Here is a 17,988-nt window from a genome sequence, read left to right on the forward strand (position 1 = left end):
CCCACCCCCTAAGTCAACTTGGGGGGTGGGGGTTACTTTCTAGACACGACCCAGTTCTGGCTGCAAAAAAACAAGATGGTGATGGTCAAAATGCCAAGAGGAGTCGCCCCCGATGGCTATTGGAAAGAATGCAAGTTTAAGGCACTTCTACATTGGTTTCACTTTTCAAAACCTGACGTTGCCGCCTGATTACAATGTCCCACTGGTACCCCCACCAACACGGCCCCTTTTTTAATGACACAGTGCTGTTGCTTGATCTGAAAACACTTACGTCTTATAGGTCACTGAATGAGGAAGAGACAGAAACGTTTTTAGCAAACAAGTCCTTCAAAGTAAATGAGAACATAGGTCATTTGTCAGTGCCCTCCAAAATACAAAAAAATATTCATATGAGCGTTTCATGATCTGCCACGTCTGTGGTTAAGGTTTGGTTAAGTTTAGTCACTAAAAACTACAGCGCACACACACCTGTGTTTATATATCGGGAAATTACATATTGTTGGGCTGATGGTGGCCGGTTTGAAAGTTTTGACATATCGCCCAACATTAGGTTCCTTGATGAAGTATTTTATATAGTAGTTTGAGAAAACATCATTCCCATTGAAAAAGAATGAAAAGGTTGAAATGAACTCCACCATGAACTCAACACAATCCACCATGTTGATATATTGTAGCTATGTATAACCTTCACACGTCGTTGGTCCTGGTCCGTACCAGCATCAGTGATAAATCTTAAATAATGCGTTGAAGCTCATGTGACAACAGTGTTCACATGGCCGTGTCCTAAGAGGCTCATACCGACCATTTACCCGCTTTCACTATATATCTCTGCTGACAACCTTCACCTTAAACAAGGCATGCTGTGGACGTTTGTTGCTTGAAGCTGTTCATATGCAAATTTCGTCTTTTCATATTTTACTTATTGTCTTTCTTGGCTCAGAGTTTTCATGTGACACGTGATAACAGATTCTTACCAATTGCTATCACAAGATAGTCCTTCCACACTTAGTTCACATGATGACACCTGAGGCATTTCCTTTTACGGATGAAGTCTGTGATGGTGGTGCAGCAAAAAACAATACTTGGTGGATTGTTTTTTTTTTTTATTATTGATGGTTATGTCATATACAAAACATATACATGGTAATAAACTAGCAATATACAAGATACATAACATACTGTTACATTAAATTTGTATGAAAGTGTAATCATGCAAGACAAATAACAGAATTATATGTTCACATACAAAGCTTACAATTTGTACATTTCACCCCACATGGGTGACACATATGTATTTTTCAAATAGCTCCAGGCAGCACCGCAGCAAGTATCCCGATGATATAAAACAAATTTGATCGACAGATTGATTCACATAAAACAGACGTGTTGGAAGCTAGTATTGGAAATGATGGATCTTTGTGGGAATTCGTTGTACTTGGTTCATCTTCTTCATAGGCTTCAAGTTGAACTCTTTACTCAAAGGATTGGTTCCACTTATCAACGAAAAACATTCTCACTTAAGCCAAAATGATACTTTCCGCATCCACAAGTAGCCTACGCGAGGTGCCGTGTGCCGTAACTTTCGTCATCAGAAGGTGTACGCGTAGGTTCTGTGCAGACGCCCGCGTACCTCCAATTTGCTGTGACTGCACAGACTCTGGATAATCCACACAATACATTGTCAATAGTTTTCAGGACTATTTCTTTGGTAGTAAGTAGTTGAGAACTGTGAGAAGAGACATTTCTGTGGATTTTTTTATTGACATGTATTACAGAAATGTCTTACATAATATATGCATGAAGAGCTACCAGTAAGGGGAAGTGAGAAAATATGTACTGTTCTTATGAATCTATATTCAGTTCTCTAACCTGGAGGCTGCGGTATCCTTACATTGTCCTTCTCTTTTCAAGTTAAAATACCAGTGTGTAACAATTAATTCCCCTCAATTGTAGATATCTACATTGTCCTTTTTAGATATCTAAAATAACATTTTGACTAGTCAGAATGACCTTGTAGATATCTCAAACTGGAGTTAGGGATAGTCAAAATGTAATTACAGATATCTTGAATTAGAGTTTTGACCAGGCGAAATGACGTTGCAGATATCTGTAATTATGTCTGCAGTAACAGCCAGTGGGAGGCGGAAGCTATTCAAACATACTATGGCGCTGGACTGCAGCCGATTCGGATAGGTGCTCGGCAATCTCAGAACCCATTGCTCTAATGACGATTTAGCCTGTGGGGCAACGGACAATACTTCTGGGGTTCCGGTGTAGCCAACGGATATCACCGGTCATTGTTTACAGTCCGATTAGCAACTCGAGTCGTGAGAATGGAGTTAAAGTTGAGAGATGACGTCTTCGACCGGATCGTTTCACAAGTAGCATGTTTACATGCTAATTTTAAGCTCTGACATCTGAGCTTATTTAAAGCTAAATCATTGTCAGACAATAGCCTTTGTATTCAGAATCTGTTTATAGATATTAGGTCTTGCCTTCTGTGTAGGAGTCCCCAGAAGAAGGTGTGGTCCTTGAGGCCATTGGCTTTCATTGCGGCCCAGCTCCTCGGCCTCTCGGCTGCCCAGCGCTGTGAACTGTCTGCAGCCGTCCTCCTCACTTGAGGTCTCTCCGCTGATCTCCATCGTCATCACCAGGCCATCCATCTCTTTGGTTCCCTCTGAAATATTTGGTTAATGAAGGTAAGAGCGTGGCCAATGCAAAAAGGTTTTACGCCTACACACAGTGTTAGTTTGGAATCAAAGTGTTATGAACAAATTGATTGCACTTGCTTACCTCCTCCTAATCCTGTTTCTATCAATGCTGTTTTCAGCTTTTTTATTTTTTTAGTTGACCCTCAAATCAGGTCGACCTGCTCTGAGCCACAAAGCAAAGAGAGAAAAAAAATGTCAACTGATTTGACAGAAGTGGAGTACATTTAGGTGGATAAACCAGCCAGAAAGCAGGACTGTTGAGGTTCAAACACAATGAGTAAGGGGAATAAACACCAGAGGAAAGGATAGGGTTGGAGTTTTTGAAATCCATCTTAATGCAATATAATCACATCCCACGTGTATGCTGAAAGATTTATTGTTTGCTGTAATCATTCTTCTCCATCCTGAGAGTGAAGCAATGCTTTCATGGATTGACTGTAATGGGCAGGGGTCAGCAACATTTATTATCAAAAGAGCCATTTTAGGCAAAAATAAAAATAAAAATCTGTCTGGAGCCGCAAAACATTGGAGCATTGTGATGAAGGTAACACAGTTTATAGTCTAAGTGTATAGTATATAAGTCCAATGCAGTGAGGGCCAAAGAGCAAATGTACGATGGAATATCAGGGCCAGATTGAGGGAAAAAAGATCAGAGATTTACAGAATTAAGTCATAACTTCACGAGAAAAAAAGTCGTAATATAACGAGAGTAAAGTCATAACTTTACGAGAAAAAAAGAAAATAACACGTAAAATTACTACTTTATAATATTATGACTTCATACCATAATATTACGAGTTTTTTCTCGTAATATTACGACTTTATTCTCGAAATCTCATATTTATTTTTTTTCCTCAATGTGGCCCTAATACTCCGTTGTACCATAGACCTACAACAATGATAAATAAAAATGAAAATGTAAACAAAAAACAGTTATTCGTTTCCATTTTTTAAAATCCACAGGGAGCCACTGGAGAGGAGCTGTAGAGCCGCATGTGGCTCCGGAGCCGCAGGTTGCTGACCCCTGGTAATGGGGGCAGAATCCACAGCGTTTTAGAGTTCATCTGAAGCTAATATGAGGCTTCAGGTGTACGAGTTAGACTAATCAATTATGAAATCCCTGTTTGTGAAAATGATCACAGAACATACACTACACGTGGTTAAGACTTTTTTGTTTTATTTGGTGTTTTAAGGTGAGAACATGGAAAAACTCAGCAGACACAGTCCAATCATTCTTCTCATTCTTCTCATTCTCTCCGTCTCATTTGTAATAGAACCCTCTGCCGTGACACATTACAGTATACTCTATGAGTTCGATGCCAGTCCATTGTCAGGGACGTCACTCATTAGCACTTGGATTTTGACGGTAAGCACTTTGTAGCTCATGTGTGGAGGTGAGCTGAGATATACAATCAAGCATATTTGAAACATGTGCGACACCATTCATTCACACTGATGGTGGAGACCAGGCCAAATACGACTGACTGCCTCCACCACAGACACCAAGACCAGGGCAGAGCGCACACGCCCCATCACATAGAAAATGTGGCTTCAGAACTAAACTCCTCGATCACAGGTTTCCTTCTGGGTGTATACATTTGTAAATTTGTTTTGCTCAACTCTGTGGACGACTGATAGAAGACGACAATGATTCAGCCAGCTCGTTAAAGATTTAGATTTTGCTGTTCTCCGTGTCTGGTAGTGGTTTGTGTAGGGAAATGTCTGCTGGCATACAGGAAGTCACGTGTTTAATTTAGTTTCTTTTAAAGCATTTGTTTGGAATAATAAAAGAAGATGTGTCTCAATTCAGAGCCTTCCCCCTTGGAAGGACACAGCCCAAAAAGGAGTCCTTCAGACAAGGCTGGATTGCCACTAAGGGGGGGGGGCTCTACGCTAGGGGCCCTGAAAGCTTACTATGTCAACTTGTTTCATCTCATTTGAAATTGGATTGAGAATATGCACCACATAATCAAATGACATGATGAGGGCCTTCAATTGGGTCCTGCTTTATTGATCTTGAGGTCTTGAAGAGCAGCCCGTTCTCACCCGCAACTCGTCAAATACCGACGCTTGACGCTTCCTTCACCAGATTTCACAATGGCGGCGGCAGCTTTACAAACTTTCTCATTTTACAGCTGAACCGTGCACTACAAGATGATTCTGAGAACATTTGAGGCGAGAAATAGGCATTAACGTAATATTGATTCATATTTGATCAGCTCTGCCTAGTTTGAACGTTTGGTCGGAGTTTGGTCGCTCTCATAGACAGAAGATGGACAGCAGACCTCAGATCAGCTCTGATTGGATGTTTTCCTCCGATTTGTGAAATCTTGCAGATGCCGTTAGGAGCACCGGAGGACACCGGAGGACACAGAGGCACATGATTTTTTTCAGGTTAGCTGTTTCATGTACTACTGTCATGATATAACGACCGTTTTATAAAAATAACTTTTTTTAATCATATTTGCTCTAATCTCGCCTACTTCAGTTTTAAGTATGTAAATTACATAACAAAAGCAAGGTAAAATGAGTCAACCTTGACTTGGTTTCACACAGGACACAAACAGCAGTCAGCTGGGTGAAAGTCCTGTGTTGGTTTGACCCAACCACTTCAGCAGACTTTTTTGCTGGCTAATAATGATGCTCATGTTACCTTACTTTCTTTAAGTAATTTACATTCTTAACTAACGCAGCATACGTAAATTACGTAACACAGTACTTATTTTACGTAACAAATGTACTTATTTCAACCCAAACCACAATCTTTTCTAATCCTAACCAAGTACTTTTGAAAAACTAAAGTTGATTTTGAAAAGACACTGTATGCAGTGTCTCTGTACGCTCTGTACGAGCGGAAACTGCACGTTTCCTGTGAAGACACTATGCATGTAACGGGTGGAAACTGACACGCCGTCCCTGACACGTCCAGAATGGATGCTAAAGGGGTACCTAGAGCGTCATAGTGTGAAGCGTACGGCCCCTGACCAAGCATCTGTATTTGACGAGTTGGGAGTGAGAATGTGTCGTGAAGAGGAGTTCTGTGTAAAAATCTAGGCACAACGCCTCATAGCCCCCTATATCAAGTTCATCCAGCCATAGGCTACCTTCAGAGGACTGATCCCGCTCCTCTTATTGCAGTCTTCATACGAAGTGGGACACAGCTTTGAAAAGATAAGGCTGGTGTTATTCTATATTCTTCTTATTGTCACATAAAGACCAAAATCAACACTGCTTTAGTCCATCTCTCAATACTTTCTGGTTCCTACTGAAGACATATTTTTATTGTTTAAAAAGGCTCACAAATATATAGTTTGTTGTCGTATAGTGCATTTGTCTGGGACTATTTTCAGCAGCGGAATAGTTTGTGTTCTCGTCTAGTCTCTCATCGTTTTTGGACAACAATGCAGCTCTATGGCACAGAGGAATAAGATATATCAGGTGTTGGATACAATACTTGTTAGTAGATACATTCTTTGCTGGTTTTGGGTCTGCACATGGGATTTATTGACGATAAGAAAAATATAGAATATCACCAACTTCATCATTTAACGGGGTTGCTAGCATATAGGCAGTGATAGCCACCATGGCTGAACAGACAGAAGAGGGAGACCACCTGCAGAAACTTCATCAACAACAACAACATTCCAAGGCAAAAGACATCACACTATACTGGCCACACAGTTTTAAGACTGGCAAATCCTTTTTTTGGCTGAGAGGTACAGTGCAAGAGAACAGCACAGCAATGAAATGCTGAGCACCAAAGACGGCGACAATAAGAAAAAAGGAAATGTTAAGGCCCAGTCACACCAGAAAGGGGCACAGGAAAAAACTCATTGCACGTCCTAAGTAGAATAGGTGGTGCTAGAGCTATAGCAGCTTGGTACCAGCTTGGTGACACTTGGTTACTCTTCACTGGACTAGTTAACAAACAACTGTAGCTGGCGAGCTTTCTCATGGATGTATTAAGATCCTTGCCTCTTGTGGAGCGGTTTATACTCTGACAGAGGAGGTTATATATAAAAGTGCAACACAGTTAATAATCTATGATAGCTTCTTTTATTTTGGACTCTCTGGCTCTCCATTCCTTCAAAGGTCAGCCCTGTCAAGACAATATACTATCGGTGAATAACCCGTGTTAAAGTTCACCAAAACTGAACTTGCAAAATATTCACCACGCGAGCTTGTCCACCAATTTTGCAGATTCCATTGAAATGAATTGCTGTTGCCTGTGAGTGACTGGGCCTTTACCAATTACAACTTTGACCAACTCTAATTATCTCAATTTTAAAGTTTCAAACTGGTTTTAAACTGATATTGTTCTCGATTTGGATTCTAGAGATCAGACCGTGTTGGCTCTTTCTTACACATGGCAGATAGGACTGGCTGCAGGGTATGTACTGTATTTTTGTGGGTATGTTATTCGTCACCGGTGGTGACAGCAGACAGTACAGTGTGTGGGGACAGCATTGAGATTTTGGTGTCACTGGTTCCCTGGTTTCCCTTTAAGCTTGACAGCAGCAGAGGTTTTAATACGGCTGGGTGGCTGAGGGGCGGAGGAAAGACAACCCGAACCTCATGGGACTAAGAAAGTAAAAGGCACTTCAAAAAATTGTAACAAATTCCAGTGTTACTAGATAGACTATATATAGATAATATATATATATATATATATATACTGTATGTATACACAGGCATTGTCATATACGAAGGAATGCAAAGACAGAGTATAAACACTTGACTTTAAATACATATACACACATATATACGTTGTATGTAATAATATATACGTAACATTTTGTTGATCGTAGCTGGCAATAATAGGAGCTTAAAAAAGAAGGGGATAGATGTGATAAAGCGCATTGTGGTTTTTAGGTTTGTTGAGGTTTTCGTGAGGGCAAAACTCGTGGCAATAAGCTTCAGTTGCTGTGCACAAACTGAAGAGTTGCATAGGCAAGAAAACAAGTGGTTCCTAATCACTCAGTTTTGACCATTAAAAGTGTGTTCCTATCCCTCCTCCCTCCCCCCCTCCCCCAATATCAAAGAAGCGAGAGTCAGTTCAAGGTCAGCAGCTTACTTGTGCAGGGCATGATGGAATGGTATGTGTGTAAATAGACTGCATATGCAGTGCATGTGTAACATGTATGTCCAGGAAGCCACAGCTGCTGTGTGCTGACCCTACAGTTGGGTGTCCTGGTACTGGAAGGAGTTGGCGGAGTAGTATCCCGGCGCTGCCTCCCCCTTTGGCTCCTCTTCGCTGGGGTAGAAGGGACGTCCCTCCTTGGAGGACGGAGGAGTCTGGGTTTCAGTACGGGAGCTGGAGCTGGAGCTGGAAGGACACAGAAAATACAAGCTGTACTGAGTCCTGCCACGCTTCCAAGTTTAATTTGTGCTTCACTAGCCTTGGCAACATTATGCATTTACTAGGGCTGTCAAAGTTAACATGAAAATAACGAGTTAACGCAAATATGTTTTACCACCATTAATTTCTTTGACGCATTAACGCAACTGTGTGAAATAATTCAGATCGCATCCAAGGACTACACATATGAACTGCTTTCGAGAGCCATCACCGTATCGAAGATACACAACTTGTATGAAGACCAGAAAGCAAAAGACTATTGGACTCCACTCAGAAAATCACAGTTACCTCGGGCTGATAGCGCATGATTTTTTCGGTCGCATGCATCGACTGTTATGAAGACAGAGGAGAGGCATTTTGCTGAAGCGTGCGCCGAGCACTTTATACAAGTAGCAAAACAGTGGAACATTGAACTAGGGCTGTACCGAATAGGTTGAAGCTTCATTCATGACGTTAACATTAAAAGCATTATCATAAATAACTTACAGTAACATTGCGGGCAAAGTCCTCATGTATTCTCTCTCTCACACACGCGCCGCTCAATCCATCTCTGTAGCGTTCATTTTCTCAGTCCAAAAGTCACAATGTATTAAAAAAGATTGATGTAATCATTTTCCAAAATTTACAACATGTTTTATCTAATGGAATATTCTGCTTCAATCCATATTTGTTGGCGTTTATCCTTTCAAAAACAACATTTTCACTGCGGTCAAAAAACACAAAAGGAAGGCACGCACCTGTATTAACGGGGCGGTCTAGCGGCCATCTAACAGCACCAGAAAGTACATTTACATAACCATAATAACACAAAATCCAATTTTTTAGGGTGATGACATCATAAAATATGATGATAGACATTCAAAGCTTCATTGGAAAACCTCAAGAGAAGCTTTGAATGTGGAAAAAAAAAATGAGTAGAGTACAGCCCTACTGATTGAACATAGTCAAGTCAGCACACTGACACACTGACAGCTGTTGTAGCCTGTTGGGCTGCAGTTTGCCATGTTATCTACAAATAAAAAATGTGTGATTAATTTGCAATAACTATTGACAATCATGCGTTTAATCGCGATTAACTATTTTAATCCATTGACAGCCCTAGTATTTACTGATTGTCAGTTTGGCAAAGTCGGTTCACCACTTTGGTCCAGAAAAAAATATCTCAACAACAGGCATGCAAACTTGTCACCTTCTCACCCATTTTCAATCCAAAATAGGTCACCTACGTGTTTCGTGCAGATCCGATGAGTTTTGAAAGTAGGGGTGGGTGGGGGGGCAGGGGGTGATTCTAGGATCAGACAACGCATTCTCATCCCAACTCGTCATATCTGACGCTTTGTCAGACCCCTCGGCGTCACTCTTTTCGGTCGCAGTTAACACATGCTTAATGTTGTGAAGTAAACAAAAACACTTGCTTAGGTTCAGGCAATAAAACCACTATAGTTAGGTTTAGGAAAAAAACAACATGGTTGGGCTTAAAAATGACTACGTTTGTACAGTGAAAATGACACTGAACATTGTGAACACGGGACACGAACGAACAGCTGATTGTAACAAGATGCACCGGACACGAACAGTGGTCTCCTGGATGAAAGCCTTGTGTTTGTTGGAGCCATCCACCTCCCCTCCCGCCCGCCTGGTGTGTCTCTTTTCGCTCTTGAAGCTACGTCACCATACTCCCGGCGCACTTTCCCTGAGCGTTTAAATCTTGACTCGAACGAGTTTACATTGTAGTTAAAGTGGCAGTAGGCAGTATATTTTTGGCATCATTGGGCAAAAATTCCATAATAACCTTTCAACATATTGTAATTCAAGTGTTCTGAGAGAAAACTAGATTTCTGCTCCTCCTCATGGCTGTTTTCAGGGTTTAGAAAATCTAGCCCGTGACGGGTGACTTTGACCAATCACAGGTCATTTCAGAGAGAGAGCGTTCCTATTGGCTGTGCTCCGGTCATGTGACCGGAACTTGGTGTTCCTTCACCAGATTTCACAATGACGGCAGCGTCAAAACTTTCTCATTTTACAGCTAAACCGTGCACTACAAGATGATTCTGAAAACATTTGAGGAGAGAAATAGGCATTAACGTAACATAATATTGATTCATATTTGATCAGCGCTGCCTAGTTTGAACGTTTGGTCGGACTTCGCGAGTGATTGACAGCCGGCTCTCATAGACGGATCAGCTCTTACTGCATGTTTTCCTCCGGTAAGTGAAATCTTACAGATGCCGTTAGGAGTACCGGAGGACACCGGAGGACACCGGAGGACACAGAGGCACATGATTTTTTTCAGGTTACCTGTTTCATGTACTACTGTCACGATATAGCGACCGTTTTATAAAAATCTCACCTACTTCAGCTTTAATGGAAAGCCCCGTGCGTCTCATACAGACACTAAAGGGCGCCTTAAGCGTCGGTTTCTGACGCCGACAGCCGTGACAAAGCGTCGGTATTTGGTGCCCTGGGAATGAGAACAGGCTGGATCAGGTGTAGGGTGTAGTTTTCGTTTCAACATTGGGGGGGGGACATATTAAGCGGGGGATCTGAGGGCAGATCAGATTTGGCTCCCCTTCCCTTGTCACATAAATATATCGCCCTTCATCTGAGTATCTCCACCCACTACTGAGGGGTACTGGGTACTGAGAATTACCTTTGCAAAGGTGCACCATATTTTTCTTGCAAGCCAATCAGAGCAGACTGGGCTTTTTTCAGGAGGGGGTCTTAGAGAGACAGGAGTGTTTCAGACAGAGGGTGAATACAGACAGACAGTATGAGAAAAATAATGTGTAAGTAACCATGCTCTAGTAGAAAACCCAAAATACAAGTATGAACCTGAAAATGAGCATGATACAGAATGTCCTCTTTAAATCTTGCAGGTAGTGATGGAAGAGTGAGGCGCAGCCACAGTGAGATAATTCCTTTTACTGTGTCAGCACGTTACATGCATACAGTCTTTTAAAAAAAAAAAAAAAACTTCCGTCTTCACTGAAAACAACTTGGTTAGGTTTAGGAAACAAAACTACTTAGTAACGTTTAGGACAAGATTGTGGTTTGGGTCAAAATAACTACGAAATTGGCTTAACTTAAGTACAGAAGTTACACGACAAATAAATAAAACGTCTCCTTGCATTACTTTCGTAGGTATAGCTACGAACGGTGTGTGAGAACAGCCTGCCTGACTGTGTGTGCAATGTGAAATCTGATGGCGGTTGCTCTCGCATGATGGAAAAAGTAAGATTACGAACTGATTGCTTTATTAAAGTGTCTGCACTGCGCTGCTCACAGAGTGTTTGATGTAAAACACACTTGTTGTTACAACCACAAACCACTGGTGTCTCTAAGTCAACCGGGACGGAAATCTTAAGGATTACAACTGTAAAGACATTGTATGTGATAATAATCTGTAGTCTTATCTAGTATTAACTTCTATGTCAGTTGATTGGCATTATTTCTCTCTCTAGAATTTCCTCGTTCCCTAACAATACCAAGCCTCTCAGGCTGCACTATCAGTGACATCTTGTAAACTGGAAGCTTAGCTGTTAACTCTTGCTAGCGTACGGCTATAAGTTTCCGAGCGGAACTTGTGTGTGGAATTCGGTTCCGCATTACGTGCGTCAATCTTTTCTTTTTTTTTGCGTTAGCGGTAAAAAAATAAACAGACTATGACGGAATATTAATAATTCAGAGACACAAACATGCTGACAAGCACACTCACAGCGGAGCTTGGAAACAGTCGTATGGCAGTAGTGAGCCTACCCGATAGGCTGTGGGCGACTGTGATCCAGCTTGGCTGTCTTCAGAGGAACAGCATAGATGTCTGGGTGCTTCTGCGCAATCTCCAACTGGAAACACAGATTAGTTGATTAAAGTCTGTTATGACTGGTATCCACAATCAGTTTACAAACTCTCACACAACTCCTGCAGTATAAACCAAGTCTCATTTATCCAGTCATATGCTCACTATAACAATACTCTCTTGGTCTGCACTTTGCTCTCCATTTGATTTCCATCAAGCCACTGTAACTAGTGCAACAAGGTATGAAAGAAATATCATGATCGGCCAAGAAAATCATGTTTAATCACCATAGTTACACATCTACAAAGTGTTAACTGTAAAAATCCTACAGAGCCGATGTACGTGCCTGACTTCTGGTGTGTGTAATACACCTCATGATACTACAGATGACCAATGGGAACACTGAGCTATGCCCACCCTGGCATTCTGCGCCTCCTGCAGTTCCAGCATCCGTTGGGCTCGGGCGAAGTGATCCATCTTCTCGAAGGCCTTGATCTTCCCCAGGAAGGACCTCAAGGACGGATCCTCCGCAGGGTTGTCCCTTACTGCTTCCTCCTGCTGCCTACAGGCTGCCACAGGCGAGTGAACTGTAGCCTCTGCCGTGCTCCCGCAGCTGCTGGGCTTGGGTGTCGCGGGTGGTTGGGGCGCTCCCTGGGGCCACGGTTTGCTGCAGGAGTTGAAGTGGTGAGCCGCAGGTAGGGGCAGCGGACCGGAGGAGGAGGCGGGTGAACGGGAGATGAGCGGCGGAGGGTCGTTGTTGCTGCTGGCGGGGCTGCTGCTGGATGGAGAGTCGTAACTTCGGCTGGAGCTGGGGGGTGGAGGGTGGTGATGACGGTGGTGATGGTGTGGGTTGGTGGAGCCTGATACGAGGACCGGATCGTCCCTCAGAGACAGTTTCACCTGAACAAGGAGGGGAAGCGTTAGAGCCAGAACAGACGATGGTAGTCACAGTTCTCGGACTTTCATAATAAACTAAACCATGTAACACAATCTAAGCAGCCAGTGTGATCAATACTGAGACAACTATCACCACCTCAGCTTTTAGGACTCTCTGGGTTTACCACAGCAGGTAGTCCCACTGAGGGCTAAAAGCTACTTTTGAAAGATTTGTCAGGCTTAATTGGGTTGTTTATCCAAAAATGTTTCCTTGATTTTGTGTTGATTTTGATTTTGACAGTAAACGAAGACGGGATTGTTTATCCCAGTAACACCTCAGGATCTCCTAGGATGACCCGGAAGACTAAACAGGGGAAAAGAACACGTGATCTGGAAAATTGGCTGAAAATGAACGAATGGATAACATTTTCATATTCTACAATTTTCAAATTCCACGAACAAGACTAGATCTAGTGGGGCATTTAGTCTAGTGGATCTATAAAATATATATAAAGTTTGGGAAAAATAAAATGTGGGATTGATCATTTAGGGTGTACACCAAAAGACCGACAGTATTTATGAAAAACCAAACTTGTCTAACAACACTGTGGATCCGACTTCAAAGCTACACTCAAAACGTTGGCTATAAGTTACCGTTTTCATTCCAACCAAAACAGCAGCTCCTCAGCAACGTTCACTGTTTCCTTTTGAATAGAGATAATAAACACTAATCGTTGATATCAGCTGCCGAGATGTGTTGTTGGAATGAAAACGTGACCACAGCTTAAACACCACTGCTATACACACAAGCCCACCACCATGTACCAATAACGGAGGGGAATTCTGGGTACCCATCTGGTCCAATGAGCTGACGGTGGAGGAGTCTGAACTGAAGTGAGAGTGGTTTCTCCATATCAGACCGTTCCTCAAAGGGAAGGGCCGTTTGTTCCTTTCGATGGAGGTAAAGAACTGCCGGGGGTGCATGTGGAGGTTAGAGTCAGAGTCATACTTACTGTTTGCTACTGAGAAATAATATCATATTTGATTAATATATAACAATGCATTTGTTTCGGTGAAATGGAAGAGTTGAGGATGGTGGACTCTAACATACTTTGTTAGACCCTACCGCAACTAAAATAGAGCTTCATTTGAAAGGCAATCATAAGAGGCAGAGTACTGTAACACGACAAACCACAACCAGCACGTTGTGTGATACAGACAGTCCCAACCAACCAGATTCAACTCAGAGGCTGAATGCTTTCTGTGCACATGTTGTCCAATTTGACTTTGATATCTTTACATAACTTTTTTGTCATATAGTTAAAGCTGTTTTTTTTGGCCACTTGGGGGCAGGGTTAGGGTTAGCTATAGCTGACATGTTATCTTAAAGAGTTGACATGGCAAATGTGTTAGCGAAGTACCTGTTTTACGGTGACCGACAAGGGCAAACGCGCTACAACGGCCCTAAACATTTCCATTAGGAGAAACGTGCTGCAGCTTCAGAAATGAGGCCAATTCAAATAACACATATGAAAAACCAAAAGAAATACAACAACGGAAACGTGCTGCAAATGAAAAAAAGGTGCTGCAGACTTTGACATGCAGCAAAGTCAAAAACACACAAACCCCAAAAAGAAATGCAACAGAAAAACGCTGCACATCCAGTCAACAAAACGGAAGTTGTCCAGGCCTCCAGGGGGAGCACTAAGTGGAACAGCTTGATTTATGAGTCGACAGAGAGAGACCAGACGAGTGTGTTTGTTTTTGAAGTGAGGAGAAAAGTAAAGAGGCGACATAAAAAGGTACGTATTCTTTTTTTTTTACATTTGGCCTTAGTCTTTTCACAATATTATAAAAGGGCAAAAGATTTACGTTGCTGAGGTTTTTATAATATTGTTAAAGACTAAGACTTTTTTTATGTTGCCTCTTAACTCCACTTTTCTTCTAGCTTCAAAAACACACACTCGTCTAGTCTCTCTCTGTCAGGTTAAAAATGTAGCTGCTAAGCGCCTAGGGGTTGTGTGTTTTTAACAGTAAAGTTACTATTAACTAAGTTTAATTAACTATCAACATGCCATTTATAAATGATGGTTATTATAAAGTGTTACCAGAAACTATTGCCTGTGTTACCAGGTAGTTTCCTTTTCTTAGTTTCTTAGTTGTAGTTCATTGTGGAATTTGTTTAGTGAACAGATGGCCGCCAACTCAAACAAAGGTCCGGCACACATACGATGTTTCAGGACACAGAAACAGCTGAATAATGACTGTACAGATGTACTGGATGTGTCCCTCACCTTGCTGTCTGGTAAGTAGACAGGTGGAGGGCTGGACCTGTTGAGGACTTCACGGCTGCTGATTTTCCTCATGCGACTCCTGATGTCTGGACTGTACCTGCGCAAGATCTATACACACACACACATACACACACACTTAGACTAGGGAGGGGGGTTGTTTTGCATACTGTTGCTCCTTTTTATCTTTTTCAGTTCAATCTTCTTTTATCCCAGAATACCAAAGCCCTGAAAGGGAAACTCGTCTTGACAGTTAGATTTTTGTTTTTCCAAAAATAAACATCTGAAAGTGACCCTTTTGAAATGTGTAGTCTAGACACTATCCATGTTTCTGATTCTTTCTGTCCCACCTCATTGTGTTTGTACAAAACATTAGATTGCACACGTGTACCTATTAACCTGATAACTCAGGTGATCCATTTTCTAAGTCTGAACTAAATTGTTTGCTCTCCTGTGTTTATGACTTAAAAACAGTTTTTTTTTGGTTGTTTTTTTTAATTTTTTCGGGGGGGGGTTGGGATCATATTTTAAAGTATTTGTTGTTGTAATACTCATTTTCGGCCACAAGAGGCTGAAGTGCACCACTACCCCATGTTCTAAATAGGAGTAAAAGCATTCATGTTTTCTTCTAGGTGACTTTTAATTTCTCCATGCACTCTAAACACAAGGAACATATACTGTGGGTCAGCAAATTATGTAAATTAAAACTCAAACTTTTCACCTACCAGCACTTTTATCCCCTCCTGTTTCACAGATGAAAAAAAAGAAGATCTGATCTAAAACTATTTAGATCTGACTTAGAAAATGGATCACCTGAATTTAGTCTTTTCTCACTTGCCTGTCAGGGCTTCTGTACTTTATTATTATTATTATGTATTATAGATTACATACAATGCATTGTAGACACAGACTTTAAAGATGGTCTCACGTCATTTTCTGGTAAACTATATACAACAGCTGTACAGAAGCTACTGATGGTTGTATTGTCTGGTCATGGCAGACTTGAGGCTGTAATCTCCTGTCTGCACTACAGATGGCAGCACCGTCCTGTGAGTGAAAGGGGGAAAACTTGGGAGAACTGAGGTCTGCATCAGGCTGTGTCTTTATCAGTTTATATGACCGACATCTTCAACAAATACATATCATCATATAGTACTAATTAGCTAAGACAGTCAAGTAGCGCTTGAGATAAAAAAAAAAGTAGAAATAAAATGTGAAAATGACGATCAAAGCATGAAATTTGTTGATGAAATTGAAATGCAAAAGAGTAATTTGAACAGGGACAGCGAGCGAGACGGTCTGATCTCAGCTGAGCAGCTGATCCACAGTCTTGAGGCCCTTTAGTGTTCAGCCGGGGCGATGGGATGGCTGATAAGCAGTGGTGGGAAGTAACCGAGTCCAGTTACTAAAGCACTGTATTTAAGTCAGTGCTCAACTTGAATCCCGGATGCTAACAACCACAAATCAAGCCTGACATCTTGGTGCCTAAAAAAAGTGAATCCGACAGCTGCAGCTGATTCAATCCTCACTAAGACCAAGAAAGTGGATCACACCACTCCACTTCTCAGGCATTTGCACTGACCTCCTGTGTGTCAAAGAAGTGATTTTAAAGACTGTTGGTTTACAAAGAACCGAATGGTCTGACGAGCTGCTCTGTCTCATGGTCGACACTAAACACAAACAGCGTTCAAACTGCTCTGACTCTCAGTACTTTTAAATCGCTAAATAATAAAAGTTAAAAAGATGAACTGATTTTATTACACAATAGTTGTATGGAAGCTTGAAGGTTTGTGTGTGTGTGTGTGTGTGTGTGTGTGTGTGTGACTCTGACCTCCTCGGCTGTGACGGGTTCGGACGAGCGGCTGATGGCGGAGATGTGCATCATCTCCGCATCGGGCTCGTTGTCGGTGTAGGCCCCGCCCTCGTCGGCGGTGTCGTCGAGGTCGGAGGTCAGCCGGCTGTCCAAGCTGAGGTAGTCGGCGGACATGGCGGACAGGAAGGACAGACGCTCCACGTCCTGGCAGTCCAGATCACTCTCTACTCCCTCCAGCTAGAAGAGACACATGATGGATCTTGGGTGTACAGGAAGGAAGGATGGACAGACGGATAGCACAAGAACAAGAGAGAAGAAAGAAAGACAAACAGAGCCGAGCTGTAGAGCACTACTGGCAGGAAGTAGGAAGACACACACAGTGAGCATGCTCAGAGCGCACACACAGGTGGCTGCTATGAAGGTGACAGGAAGATAGAAGGGTACTCAGTCCACTACAGACTAAGGAGACTACCCAGCTACAACTAATGCAGTCTAACACTGTGATAAATCCTTCCTCTAATGTCCAGCTTGTGTTGATTCAGCTGTATTGTCATTTAGGAGGATGTAGCTTGTGCTGATGTTGAACTGTGTTCAACACCTCATTGGCATAAATGGTAGACAGGGCAACTATGCATGAGTGATCAGACAGAATATTTAAAGTTAAACCTACAGTATGAGTTAAACAATATATGTGGATGCAAAAGTGTAAAGGTTAATACCCAAACATCTGTTGTAAATGTCCACTAGAGCTACAGTATGTCCGTTCAACTGTGACCTTCTATACTGATCATAGTTGTGCGTGAAGGACGGGGATCACTTTAAAGGAATACTTCACTCCCAAATTGATCATTTGCATGTCAGTTACTCGCCCTGTGTTACCTTGAATTCTTGAAGAAAACATTGTTTTTCTCGCAGCATGCCTCCGCGGTGAACCGAGAATCAAACTAGATTACCGCCTCATGGTTGTACGCCTCCTCCAACCAGTCAAGTTGCAGTTTACAACCATGTCTGTCCAAAATGTCATCAATTCGTCATTTATCCTGTTAGATATTTCTGTGAAATTGTCATATGAGTTATGGGCAAAAACGTGTTTTGTGAGGTGACAGTGACCTTTGACCACCAAATATAATCAGTTCATCCTT

General features: G+C 42.0%; 1 protein-coding gene and 1 long non-coding RNA gene across 6 annotated transcripts in view; one reads left to right on the top strand and one right to left on the bottom strand.

Annotated features, from left to right (window-relative positions):
- The first annotated feature begins 2,581 nt into the window (after positions 1 to 2,581).
- LOC119492524 lies at positions 2,582 to 3,203 on the top strand. Its single transcript, XR_005207799.1, has 2 exons — positions 2,582 to 2,699; positions 2,831 to 3,203. It is a non-coding gene; the product is annotated as an uncharacterized LOC119492524 (long non-coding RNA).
- Positions 3,204 to 6,709: 3,506 nt separating this feature from the next.
- Positions 6,710 to 17,988, bottom strand: part of LOC119492522 (tight junction protein ZO-2-like) — a 79,481-nt gene continuing 68,202 nt past the window's right edge. For 3 of the 5 annotated variants that reach the window (XM_037777019.1, XM_037777016.1, XM_037777015.1), the window contains exons 19-23: positions 16,865 to 17,083; positions 15,037 to 15,144; positions 12,284 to 12,766; positions 11,827 to 11,912; positions 6,710 to 8,037 (exon numbers count right to left, since the gene is read on the bottom strand). In XM_037777019.1, the coding sequence (XP_037632947.1) occupies positions 7,887 to 8,037; positions 11,827 to 11,912; positions 12,284 to 12,766; positions 15,037 to 15,144; positions 16,865 to 17,083 (1,047 nt within the window). In that variant the 3' untranslated portion in view covers positions 6,710 to 7,886. Of the gene's footprint in view, positions 8,038 to 9,428; positions 9,454 to 11,785; positions 11,913 to 12,283; positions 12,767 to 15,036; positions 15,145 to 16,864; positions 17,084 to 17,988 lie in introns of those variants that run through there. The other 2 variants (XM_037777018.1, XM_037777017.1) reach the window with 2 other exon arrangements.

Source organism: Sebastes umbrosus, chromosome 8, assembly GCF_015220745.1.
Source record: "Sebastes umbrosus isolate fSebUmb1 chromosome 8, fSebUmb1.pri, whole genome shotgun sequence".
Classification (NCBI taxonomy): Eukaryota; Metazoa; Chordata; class Actinopteri; order Perciformes; family Sebastidae; genus Sebastes; species Sebastes umbrosus.